The sequence below is a fragment of the Strongylocentrotus purpuratus genome, unplaced genomic scaffold (genome assembly GCF_000002235.5).
Source record: "Strongylocentrotus purpuratus isolate Spur 01 unplaced genomic scaffold, Spur_5.0 spur5_contig_815, whole genome shotgun sequence".
Classification (NCBI taxonomy): Eukaryota; Metazoa; Echinodermata; class Echinoidea; order Camarodonta; family Strongylocentrotidae; genus Strongylocentrotus; species Strongylocentrotus purpuratus.
Window position 1 is genome coordinate 221,835 of NW_022145519.1, and position 13,639 is coordinate 235,473.

At 39.2% G+C, this 13,639-nt stretch overlaps 2 protein-coding genes across 2 annotated transcripts; one reads left to right on the forward strand and one right to left on the reverse strand.

The window, feature by feature from the left end:
* Positions 1 to 244: 244 nt before the first annotated feature.
* Positions 245 to 6,735, reverse strand: LOC105445305 (deleted in malignant brain tumors 1 protein-like). Its single transcript, XM_030978975.1, has 9 exons — positions 6,669 to 6,735; positions 5,537 to 5,608; positions 4,940 to 5,071; positions 4,401 to 4,532; positions 3,865 to 3,996; positions 3,290 to 3,421; positions 2,629 to 2,742; positions 1,070 to 1,390; positions 245 to 573 (listed from the first exon to the last, which is right to left on the reverse strand). The coding sequence occupies exons 1-9, from the start codon at positions 6,733 to 6,735 to the stop codon at positions 245 to 247; spliced, it is 1,431 nt and encodes a 476-aa protein (XP_030834835.1).
* A 3,175-nt stretch (positions 6,736 to 9,910) lies between these two features.
* Positions 9,911 to 13,270, forward strand: LOC115921474. The gene is made up of 2 exons (XM_030978978.1): positions 9,911 to 12,522; positions 12,925 to 13,270. Exons 1-2 carry the CDS (start codon positions 9,911 to 9,913, stop codon positions 13,268 to 13,270), a joined length of 2,958 nt encoding a protein of 985 aa, XP_030834838.1.
* Positions 13,271 to 13,639: the final 369 nt, after the last annotated feature.

Below are 13,639 nucleotides of genomic sequence, written 5' to 3' on the forward strand. Positions count from 1 at the left end.
CTTGTAAGGTAATATGGTCAAGCTGCTGTTGCATAGATGCAATCCTACCCTCGGATAAGGTGGGGGTTCTGGGATTACGAGAGTGCACCCCTGTTAGATACAACCATGCTCCCACACACGTCCTGAGTGGGGCTTATATCACGACATAAGGTTTTCATCCGTTGCATCTTTATAAAAGTCAATGCATATCACAAAGAGGAAATATTATAACTAGATTAAATGTATCACTTCTTAGACTCTTAATCTAACGCTTACCTGCACAGATGACACAAACATCTTCATAGTGTTCACAATTGTGATTCCTGTAACCCGCATGTTGACAGAAGGCGATATTGGTTTCATTTCCTACGCACTCGACATTGTCCAGGATGATATTCCCCGTCCCTTCTTCAAATTTGTCGGCACTTCTAAAAAAATCGGTAGCTTGTGGATATCCTAAAGATCGGCATACAACGTTGGAGTTTAGCGTGTTCCATAGATCATCACACACGGTACCCCAAGATCCCTGGTAGTAAACCTCAACTCTGCCTTCGAATGCACCGTTTCCATTGACCAAACGGGTTTCTAAAGGTTCTGTCAACGATATACAAACTTAATTAATACCAAGATAATATCAATGTTAGAAAAGCTACACGCGATATGCCGCACATATCCACACCAGTTGATGATTGCAGCTTGGCGGCTCCAACATTTACCATTAATACCCTGGTTTAGCCCAGCTGCCCTAAGCTACTTAGATCCAATGCTTAGATCATTCAAGGCTTTGCAAGCAATCAATTCTTACTATTTACTACACCTGGTTGAACAGAGGCAGATGGATATTAATACGGTCAAGCTGCAGCTGTTGCATAGATGCAATTCTACCCTCGGATATGGTGGGGGTTCTGTGATTACGAGAGTGCACCCCTGTAAGACACAACCACCATGTTCCATACAAGTCCTGCGTGAGCTAATATCATGATAGAAGGTTTTTATCAGCTGCCTCTTTATAAAATCCAATGCATATCACAAAGAGGTAATACTATAATTAGAGTAAATGCATCACTTAAACTCTTAATCTAACGCTTACCTGCACAAATGACACCAACATCTTCATCGTGTCCACAATTATGATTCCCGTAACCCACATGTGGACAGAAGGCGATATTGGTTTCAGTACCTACACACTGGACGTTGTCCAAGATAATATCCCCCGTCCCATTTCCAAAAACGTTGGTGCGTGTAACGTAATCGCCAGCTGCTGTAATATATCCTAAGGATCGGCACACAACGTTGGAGTTTACCGTGTTCCATAGATCATCACACACGGTACCCCAAGATCCCTGGTAGTACACCTCAACTCTGCCTTCGAATGCACCGCTTCCATTGACCAAACGCGTTTCTAAAGGTTCTGTCAACGATATGAAATTGAATAATAAAAGAATATACGTGCATAATGTGCACATATCCTCTCCAGTTCCTGCTTGAGGCGCCTATTATGCTTAAGGCGCCATACTATTATCAACCTGGATTTAGCCCAGCTGCCCTAAGCCACTCAAAACATTCAGGCAACTCATTCTTATTATTTACTACACCTTGGTGGACAGCCTCACGGGTATATTAATTTCTTGCAACACGACGTTAGGGCATGGAATCAAACAGCAAACCATGTGGTCCACAGTTAGGGGACCTAACCCCCCAAAATGCATAACACCGAATGACCAAGACTGGATTTATCGGTTCTAGGCGTCCAACATCCAACTCCCTAAGCAATGAGAATTTTACTCAGTACAGTGGATGATTATCAGATCTTCAAGGTTCATTTGTTCTCGTCGCCATTAAATGTATATGAATTTCGGGGATTTTATTTTTCTTCTACCTGCTGTACCTATACACCCACTGCAGCATTACCCTCCGTGTCCACGAGGACATTGACCCTCCACGTTGTCATTGGCCCTGTGGCATTAACTCCCTTTCCTACATACATATTCGAGTTCCACAAGGAAATTCCTCTGTACGGATTGAAGTGGACATGGGAAAATGTTCAAAATATAAATAATAGATAATAGATAATATCAAGTTTGGGTTTTTTTTTACCCAGGGAGGCCTCATTAACTTCAATGCTGTTCTTTTTGAGAGCCCTTCAATTACGATTACCCCAGTAATTACCAGGTACCCGTTTACACTTGGGTGAAGAGTAGAAATATGGGTTAATGTCTTTCCAACGTACGTTTAATAGTGCCGGGTTCGGATTCGAACCCTCAACCATTGGATTGAGAGTCTAGTAATGAACCACTATACCAATACACCTCTTAATATGACAATAATTCTGGTTAGAAATTCGCCCGTAAAAAAAATACTGTCAATATACTACCGTTGTTTTTATGGTGGTTTTGTTGTTGGTGATGGCAAACTGGAATAGTAAAAGGTCTGCAAGTTTTAGTTCCCTTATGGTAACCGACGTACCTATACCGCACAATATTGCAATGAATTTCAACTCTGTTTAGAAATTTGCCCTAAAAGTAATACAATTTAACGATGTTGTTGTTGTTGTCATTGTTGTTATTGTTATCGTCGGCGGCGGAGTTGTTAAAGAGTCAGAATAGTATAAGATCTACAAGTTGAAGTTGCCTATGGCTATCTACTTACCGGTACCGCAGTCTTCTCCTGCGTATCCTTGCGGACACTGGCACTTCACGTTGCCTTCGGTCGTTCCGCATTCACCCCCATTCACGCACATCACTGATCCACACAGAACTCCTTCTGCAGAGGAAGCATAAATAATGCTGCAACGTATTTTAATCCAAACATTGCTAACATAAAAAGCTACAATGGAATCGCGATTTTAAACATGATTTCAAGATTTCGAATATCACGAGACCGTGTTCCAACTCAAATAGGGAAAAACTGGATGTTCGAAGTATTCGGTTCATAGAACTTCGGTCGATTGCGCTGTAATTTGATTTTTAAAAAAATACACTGTATTCAAACTCCATGATGATTTGTCGTAACTGAATTTGAACTGTTATACATTTGTCTCAGAACTCAGTAAAATATCCCTTAAAAAATGAACAACGTTATTAAGGGCTTGTATGCTCATTCTCAACAGGAATCCTGCTGTATGATTTCTGAAATGCTTGGTTCCTATAAAGCCCACCCCCTGTCTCACACACACACACACACATTTATATAAATATATATATATATATTTATATTTATTTATAAAAAATCATGTCAATATCTTTATACCTTTATAATGTTACGCCGTGTTCTATATCAAGACACAATTTTCTAAATATGAGTATCTTACCATTGCAAGTTCTTCCATCCATGTCCAACTCATAACCAGCAGTACAGGAACAGTTGAATGTACCTGGTATGTTCGTACAAACTCCATTAGTCGTATCACACGAGCCTGAATGAACATCACACTCATCGACATCTGTATGAAAGGGGAATTGAAAACAATCAAAACAAATTTTAATTGAAAATAATATTGAAGAATATGGTGTATCAAAGAATTCACGCTGTGCAGGTCCAATCATATGCTGTTTTGGACAGTATCAAACTAAGTCATACAATTTAGTGCCGATATCAATTTAAATGGTGGATTGAATAATTTATTTCATGCTGCCAAAATATGAAAGTGTGTGTTATAGGTATCTATGAATATTTCCGGCCTAGATAACCCATTAGGGTAAAAAAAAATATCCTTTAAAGCAATATTCATGTCAATATCATCATACCTCATAGACCTTGTGAATGCTTTCTAAGATTTATTTTCATGTATTTTCTCTTAATTCCCTTATTTTCTCTTAAATTGCTTTCATAATGTTATGCCGTATTCTATATCAAGACACAATATTCCAAATATGAATATCTTACCATTGCAAGTTCTTCCATCCATGTCTAACACATAACCAGCAGTGCAGGAACAATTGAATGTACCAGGCATGTTTGTACAAACACCATTAGTCGGATCACACGAGTCTAGATGAACACCACACTCATCGACATCTATATGAAAGGGGAATTGAAAATTAAAAGAAATTTTAATTGAAAATAATATTGAAGAATATGGTGCTTCAAAGAATGCATGTTGTGCAGGTCCAACAGAATAAGTGATACAATAAAATAATGACGATATTAATTTAAAAGGTGAATTAGAAGATTCGATTCTTTTAGCCAAAATATTTAAGTGTGTTTAGTTATCTCTGAATATTTGTGGCCTAGATAACCTATTAGGGTTTAGAAATTTCAAAATATCCTTTTTAACAATATTCATGTCATATCATCATTCCTTATAGGCTTGTGAATGCTTTCTAAGATTTTGTTATTCCTGTATTTTCTCTTAAATTACCTTTATAATGTTATGCCGTATTCTATATCAAGACACAATAATCTAAATATGAATATCTTACCATTGCAAGTTCTTCCATCCATGTCTAACACATAACCAGCAGTGCAGGAACAATTGAATGTACCAGGCATGTTTGTACAAACACCATTAGTCGGATCACATGAGTCTAGATGAACACCACACTCATCGACATCTATATGAAAGGGGAATTGAAAACAATTAAAAGAAATTTTAATTGAAAATAATATTGAATAATATGGTGCATCAAAGAATGCATGTTGTGCAGGTCCAACAAAATAAGTGATATAATACAATAGTGACGATATCAATTTAAAAGGTGAATAAGAAGATTCGGTTCTTTTAGCCAAAATATTTAAGTGTGTTTAGTTATCTCTGAATATTTGTGGCCTAGATAACCTATTAGGGTTTAGACATTTCAAAGTATCCTTTTAAACAATATTCATGTCATATCATCATACCTTATAGGCTTGTGAATGCTTTCAAAGATATTGTTATTCCTGTATTTTCTCTTAAATTACCTTCATAATGTTATGCCGTATTCTATATCAAGACCAAATTTTCTAAATATGGGTATCTTACCATTGCAAGTTCTTCCGTCCATGTCTAACTCATAACCAGCAGTACAGGAACAACTGAATGAACCAGGCAAGTTCGTACAGACTCCATTAGTCGTATCACACCAGTCTGAATGAACATCACACTCATCGACATCTGTATGGAAGTGGAATTGAAAGGAAAAAATGAACAAAAATAAACACACACATAGATATTGAGTGAGCCAGATAAAATCATATCTGCATCACGTAATACTTCATTGTGATTTTCCAATACATGTATCTAGGTAATTGAGTAGTCTATTTCACTAACAATGGGTTGATTTTTCGATAAATTATGTGTCATCCTATACCCTTATCTTGAGCATTCTGGTCTAAATTTCTACTTCAGTTTCTTCTTTCTTTTGTTGGAATCGGAGTAGAAGTATACCCAGGCGGGCATTCTAGTGTAGTAACTTTACATATCAATATCACAATCGTCCATTCCACTGACTAAAACCCTCATATACATCAGCCTTTTTGTTAAAAGGAGGCCCCATGTAGAGGAGAGCAACATCATTTGCGAGTGAATAACAAACTGCTGTTGCATGATGGAGACACTGGTCCTCTCAATTCATCCTACCTCCTACGGATGTAGATGCGACGGTTACTATGGGAACAGGAACATCACCAGTTGGTAAGGGGTCAACATCGACTGAAAAAAGGATAAGGGTAAACATTAAATTGTGGGGGTATATATGCACATATCATCCTACTATGTTGATATCGAATTTCTTTACTTGTATCTTATAACTTCTCTCTCCTTTTGTGGAATTTGGAGATATCTAGCCAAGTTGCTCTTCTTTCACAGATTTGATATGAAATATGTGATTTATTCAATGTTGATTAAACTAGAGATGGAATATAGATTATGATGTTCAATTTAATAATGTTGATATTTAGCCAAATTAAGTGGAGCGAGAGAAAAATTACTACAATTACAATGCGTCCCGTTATTTTCTTATCATCAACAACATTATAACCAGTCAGTCCACTCCCCCCCCCCCCCCCCCCCCCTCACAAAAATTCTAGGAAGGGGGCATTCGGGTGAGTAGGTTTTTAGAACATATCTTAGCGTGACGTTAGACATGTCAACTATCAGGAATAATGAAATTACGCTACATCGATAATTGTTAGACAACTATTAAACCCCGGACTATTCTTGGTATCCTAGGAAAACTATCCTGGACATTTGCCCCCCCCCCTCCTCCCTGACAACTACCATCTATAAAAGCATCCCTTGGATAAATAATCCAACAAATTATCTCTTGTTTAAGACTGATGTTAGCAAGGGGGTTATGTGTCTAGGGGATACTGTCTTGTCCGAGTATAAAAGCGCTCTAGTAGACAGATGACCGGGGGTAACTGGCCTGAGGTACTTGTCCGCTGATCCATGTCTGAGGGGTAGATCTTTGGGTTTTAGTTTCGGGGGTAGATGTTGAGTCACACATTGTAACAGGTGAATTTTGTCTAACAAATTTCAGGTTCTAAACATCTGTAGCATATAGGTTTAGATTAGTACTTTGCTCAGAAAAAGACAGTGTTCGCCGTAGTTCCACTTTTCCGTATTCGACTTATACTTCGGTCACAAAGCCAAGTAGCGGACTCCAAACTGATTCCAAACAGACCAATTTAGCACAATGTAATATTTTGTTCGGTCAGTTGTCGCGGTGTCGGTTTGACTGAAAAATACATATCCATTACCTTTATCACACAAACGACTCCGAAAGCCTTGGTGACAGTGGCATCTGAACGACTTCTTAGTATCCTCACACCATCCATTCTGGCAAGGGTTGCTAGAACAGTCTGTAGGTTAACAATAAGACATTTCTATTGGAGTACTCGGTTAGAAACACTGGTTGAAGTCCCTCCCGAAAGGTACCATCGGAACACTTTTAAAATTGAATGTGAGGATTTAGTTCTTACAAGTTGCACCGTTGTGGACATGTAGTCATGGATCTTAATCATAGAAATCTGAAGGCCCTGACCAGAGCACTATTTTTTTTCTTCAAAAACTACAACCAGTCTTAGAAGGTGCATTATTATTGGAAGGGTGTTATAAATAAAACTTCAAAATTAATAACATTCTAACCTTAAAAAACACCCTAATTATCTTATGCCTGTTACGTTTGAATACAATACATAGGCCTACATCAGCTTTTCAATAAAACAAAAATAAGTTGTGACATAATAATCTTTCTCCTAAATATCGAACTGGAGTATTCTCTTGTATTGCTTGTTTAAGTACATACAGAGAGCTTATTTTCAAGAGGCACTAGATCCATGTGTGTAATTTAAGAAAGATCTATTTGTTTACCCGATTTTGTTCAGGTGTCCATGGAAAATTGTTATTAAAAGATGCATGTGTTCATAATTTCTCTCGTAATTTAGCTTTATAATTTTGTTCAAGGTAAATAGAGGAAAACGTTTATCATTATCTCTATTTGCTATCAAAAGATTTGCTCCTTTCGGAAAATAGCTCTTCAAATGTTTTACATGTAGAGATATAAATAAACAAAGAAATGGATGAAATCATGAAAACAAAATAGATACTGAGTATGGATCAGGGAACAAACTGGAAGTTACGTGTCCTACATGCTGCCATTTGGACAAAACCGTCTTTCTCTTCATTTAATACAATATTTTATTACTTTACTTGCATTATGAAAAAATAACGCATCATCAACCCCACTTAGCTTTAAAATCACTTCAGATTCAACTGGCCACAACTCATGGGATATTCTTGCCCAGATGCTTTCCTTTACCTTTAAGAGTTCTTTACATTAAGGAATTTGTTGAATTTTTTTTTCTTGGCAATATTGCACAAATTAATTACGACTGTAACTTTTAGCGCGTTTTGAAAAATGTTTTAGGAAATATCAGGAAATAAAATGAGTGAAAAAACAAACAAATAAAGATACAATGACGTGAATTTTAAAAAGGATGAACGGAAACAACATAACAACTAGTGAACTATCTTACAAATCATAGCAAAATGTGTATATTGATGGTCATCTTGCGAGTAATAACCATTAACTACTCTCATCGTGCTCTCATCATTAATTGTTCTCTTCATTTTTTGTTTTTAATGTGAATTATTGGGGGGATGATTGTACAGGCCATCCCCCCCCCACCTGAAATATTGGGGGATATATCCCCTCTCCCCCCCCCCATCCCCCCCCCCCCCCCCCGGGGGGATCGACACCCATGCCTACATGTGTAGGTAATAAGGGACAGTTACTAATCAAGACATTTTAAATACAATTTGAATGAAAGTGGGATTATTATAGTTAGTTCAAACACTTTTGAAAGAGATACATGAGTAGTTATAGCAGTGAGTTCCGGGACGACCATAGGTTTTGTACACGAATTTTTTCGTACTTATACTATTTCTAATTGACTCGTGTACATTAACTTTGACATAGTCTATTTATGGGGTTTTGACGAAGTCTTGACTTTTTGAATTTAATTAGGGATTTGTCATTTTGGACTTGAAAATTTTTTCGAAAAAAACTGACTTATAACACGCATGTCAATGTGATTGTGACTTTATGAATTTTACTTAGTGATTTTCTCTGTTGGACTTAAATTTTTTTTCAAGCAAAAAGTGAATTATAACACGTGTTTCTATGTGAATTTTGATACTTTGAATTTTACTTAAAGATTTTTAGGAATTATTAACCTTTTGAATAGTGCATGATAGGTATTTTCTTTTTTGGAACTGACTTTTAACATGTGTGTCTATGGAATTTTGACTTTTTGACTTTCTTTCTACCGGTATACTTTGTGTTTGACTTTCTAAGGAACGTTTACAAAGCCGTTGTAGGTTGGATCAATATCTATTGTTCGATCAAATAAATAAAGGAATGTGTATTTACCCATACTGTGATCCTCGCATGGCAACACGGGGAAGCGTATTGTAGCCTATATGTGTAAAGGGTATGTTTTTGTATAACGGTGGGTGTCTTTTGTATTTGAATTACGTTTCAGTAATAGTACCGTTGTTTCTTATTGATCGTGCATTGACTTTATGAACCTCTCAATAGCCTTTCGACAAACGAAGCTCGTTTTACTCCGCCCTGTTCATACCGTCCAGTTCTTTGGACTTTCACACAACACTTTGATAATTATAGTTCAGGGCTATGTTTGGACTCTCTTAAAACATCATCAAAACAGATTTGAATACAAAGATAAGAATTGTAATTTAGTCATGTAACTAGGGAAGAGAGATAAAATATACAAAACATTTTTAACTAGAGAAATAGAACCCAAGTCACATTAATGTATTATTTAATCGTAAATATGTTTCATTTTAATTAAAAAAAGTTAACATAATTGTACAGTAAACATACACACCATAAATCCGTAGTTTAGCGCCGTAACATACCGTAACGCCACATTTGGCGGATCATTCATATCTATGCTTTATCACCAACTTTTCTAGAGCACCCACTCTCTTTTAGAGGTCTAACACTCTAATATCAACTCCGTAACTCTATTTCATACTTTCACCATCTCGACTCTATTTCATACTTTCACCATCTCGACTCTATTTCATACTTTCACCATCTCGACTCTATTGCATACTTTCACCATCTCGACTCTATATCATACTTTTACCATCTCGACTCTATTTCATACTTTCACCATCTCGACTCTATTTCATACTTTCACCATCTCGACTCTATTTCATACTTTCACCATCTCGACTCTATATTATACTTTCACCATCTCGACTCTATTTCATACTTTCATCATCTCGACTCTATTCATTCTGGACATACGGTGTATGTTGTACGACTATTGTGACGTAGAATACACACATCCATGAAATGAAACAATATGTAGTACGGATATTTTACTTTATTTTACTTATTATTATTATTATTATTGCGATGTACTATGTCTTCAAGAGACTCACCGCGGCAGCGACAATCCACGGCCCAAGATCAAGGGTATGAAGCTTGCCATCGAGCGGCCACATCGCCAATATGGAAGTGCTATCTTCATGAACGAGAAGATCAGACCGGATTCTACATCCTATACCCACAATAACGACATCGAAGTGCTGAATGTGACAATCAAAGGACTAACGATCTCCTCCATCTACAAGCCACCAAACATAAGTTTTTCGTATCATTCCACCACTACCAATAGGCATATTGTAATTGGCGATTACAACAGCCACAGCACGCAATGGGGATATGATACCACTGGAGATGATGGAGCACTAGTTGAAACATGGGCCCAAAACAACGACCTAAAACTAATCCACGATCCAAAGCTCCCAAAGTCTTTCGCCAGTGCCCGCTGGAAGAGACGTTACAACCCGGATCTAGTTTTCTGCAGCAGGCTGCTTGCTCCCACCAGTCGTAAGTTTGTAGCTGAGCCGATTCCAAGATCCCAACACCGACCCATCGGCATTCAACTGACTGCAGTTATCACACCAAACAAGACCCCGTTCAAGCGCAGGTTCAACTTTGCTAAGGCAGACTGGCCTGCTTTCACCGAACACCTTGATCATGCCCTAACACATCTCCCTGCAGATCCAAAGAACTATGAATCCTTCATAGATATAGTCAAGAAGGTGTCACGTACACATATCCCAAGAGGCTGCCGCACGACATACATTCCAGGAATCGATGAGGAATCAAGTCAGCTTCTGGCAAACTACACCACAGCCTATGACACAGATGCCTTCTCAGAGGATACCATCAACCTTGGAGAAGAGCTTATATCAAGGATATCTCAACGACATAGGCAGATGTGGCAGCACATGATTGAAACAACAGACTTAAGACACAGCAGCAGGAAAGCGTGGGCCACCATACGCAAGCTCGGAATTGACAGCACCAGAGCTCAACAGCATTATAATGTTACGGCTGACGAAGTAGCAAATCAGCTGTTGAAAAATGGAAAGGCCCCCAAGACGACTAATTCACACAGGCACAAACTACCTGGAGTTGACCAGAACATGTCTCTTTTCACAAGACCTATTTCTGAAGAAGAACTACAGAAAGGTATCTCCACGCTACACGTCAACAAGGCGGCAGGCATCGATGACATCAGATCGGAGCAGATCAAACACATGGGCTCTGTAGCACAGAAATGGCTGCTAGACATGTTTAACAACTGCATCGAGAACACATGTGTCCCAAAACAGTGGCTCCGAACCAAAGTCGTCGCTATCCTCAAGCCAGGAAAGGACTCGAACGAAGCCAAGAACTTTCGACCGATCTCGCTCCTGTGCCAAACATACAAGCTGCTTGAACGCCTTATTCTCAACAGAATTGGGCCTCACGTTGACAGCCAACTGAACTGTGAGCAGGCAGGTTTCCGACCAGGAAAATCCACCACGGGACAACTTCTCAACCTGACCCAACACATCGAAGACGGTTTTCAGAACAACCTCATCACAGGTGCAGTATTTGTGGATTTATCTGCGGCTTATGACACTGTCAATCACCGAAGGCTACAGACAAAACTTCATGACATCACAAATGACCTCAAACTCACCAGATTCATTCAGAAGATGATGCAGAACAGACGCTTCTTTGTCGAACTGGATGGGCAGAAGAGCAGATGGCGGAAACAGAAAAACGGTCTCCCCCAGGGTGGCGTCCTGGCGCCAACACTCTACAACATATACACTGCTGACATCCCTTCAACAGAGAACACTCGAAACTTCATCTATGCAGATGACACCTGCATCACAGCCCAGCATAGTACCTTCGAAGCTGTTGAACTCCATCTCAACACAGCGCTCGCAAGCCTTTCGGAGTACTACAGAGCAAACTACCTACGGGCAAACCCATCCAAGACTCAGGTGTGTGTTTTCCACTTGAAGAACAGGGAGGCAAAGAGAGAACTGAAGCTAAAGTGGAACAATGTGCAACTTAACCACTGCGAGCATCCAGTGTATTTAGGTGTAAAACTTGACCGCACTTTATCCTTCAAGAAACATATCGAGAAGACAATAGGCAAAGTAGAATCTCGAAATGCCATCATCGGGAAGCTAGTATCTTCACACTATGGCGCTGACCCCAAAACTGTACAAAGTGCAGCTGTTGCTCTATGCATGTCATCCGCAGAATATGCTTGCCCAGTTTGGAGCAGATCAGCCCATGTGAAGAAGCTTGACACCACACTCAATAACACATATCGAAAGATAACAGGATGTCTGAAACCAACAAAAGTTGAGGAGATATATCACCTCGCTGGCATTGGATCTCCTAACCAAAGGCGCACTAACACCTGCCTAAAGGAACGGATGAAGCAGGCGACAGATGACAGACACATGCTACACGGATACTTACAACCCCACAAACGACTTATATCCCGACACAGCTTCCTCGATTCTGTCCCACCACCTGAACAGAATCCTCCACCATCAGTCAAGCCCGTACTCATCAAAGGTCTTAACCTGAAGTGGCCGGAGTGGCAATGCCTAAATCGAATGCGGACGAGAATGGGACGGTGTAAGGTCAATATGGCAAGATGGGGCTATGCCCATGAAGGAGATACTCTCTGCGACTGCGGAGAGACTCAGACGATGGACCACCTCTTGCAGTGCGGCGGAACGGGTTGCACAGATGAAGACCTGTCCCTTGTTAATGAAACGGCCATTGCAGCAATCGAGCGATGGAAGAACTTAATTTAATTTAATTTACTTCTAAGTTAAGGAACTTTACATTACTATCTTGATCTAAGGAGACACGAACGAACGAACCATCTCGACTCTATTTCATACTTTCACCATCTCGACTCTATTTCATACTTTCACCATCTCGACTCTATTTCATACTTTCACCATCTCGACTCTATATTATACTTTCACCATCTCGACTCTATTTCATACTTTCATCATCTCGACTCTATTTCATACTTTCACCATCTCGACTCTATTTCATACTTTCACCATCTCGACTCTATTGCATACTTTTACCATCTCGACATGTTCGACATGAAGAGGCACGGACAGAATGTACATCCTGATATGAAAGATCATGGGTACGAGACTGAAGAATCCAACTCTGGTGAAGAAACTAGTGAAGATGATTTCTCCGAACCACCCTCTAAAAAGCAAAGAGTTGTAGAATCTAGCGATGAATCTGAAACAAGTAATTCAGAAAGAGAAGGAGAGGATGAATCGTCAAAGTCAGAGACACCTGACATGAAAGAACCTGAGGACAACCCTGCTTATCAAGAATGGTTAGAACAGGCCATGACAAACACCGAGGACCTCAGGGACAAAAATATCAAAAATATATCTCCGATGGTAGGGATGAAGAAGAAGCTAAAGAAAGGGCTCACGTGAAAGTTCTATGGGCTGTCAAACGCAGCTTTTTCGATCTTTACTCCAACTTCTTGCAGCAGAATGTGTACCTTGGAAGAGCTGACGTCAATCATGAAATTATGTCTAACCTCACTGAAAAAGTAGAAAACGGCATGAATCTTCGGAAAGCCGTGAAAAGAGTCTTAGCGAGACACGGTTCACAATTCGAGGGCTTATTCCAGTATCAGGATTAGAATGACGATGATAGTGAAGAAGAGACGGAGGGTTGTTACACCCACAAATGTAATAATGCCCACAAATGTAATGCCCACAAATGAAAAGTTGTTGATAAAGCATAGATATGAATGATCCGTCAAATGCGGCGTTACGGTATGTTACGGCGCTAAACTA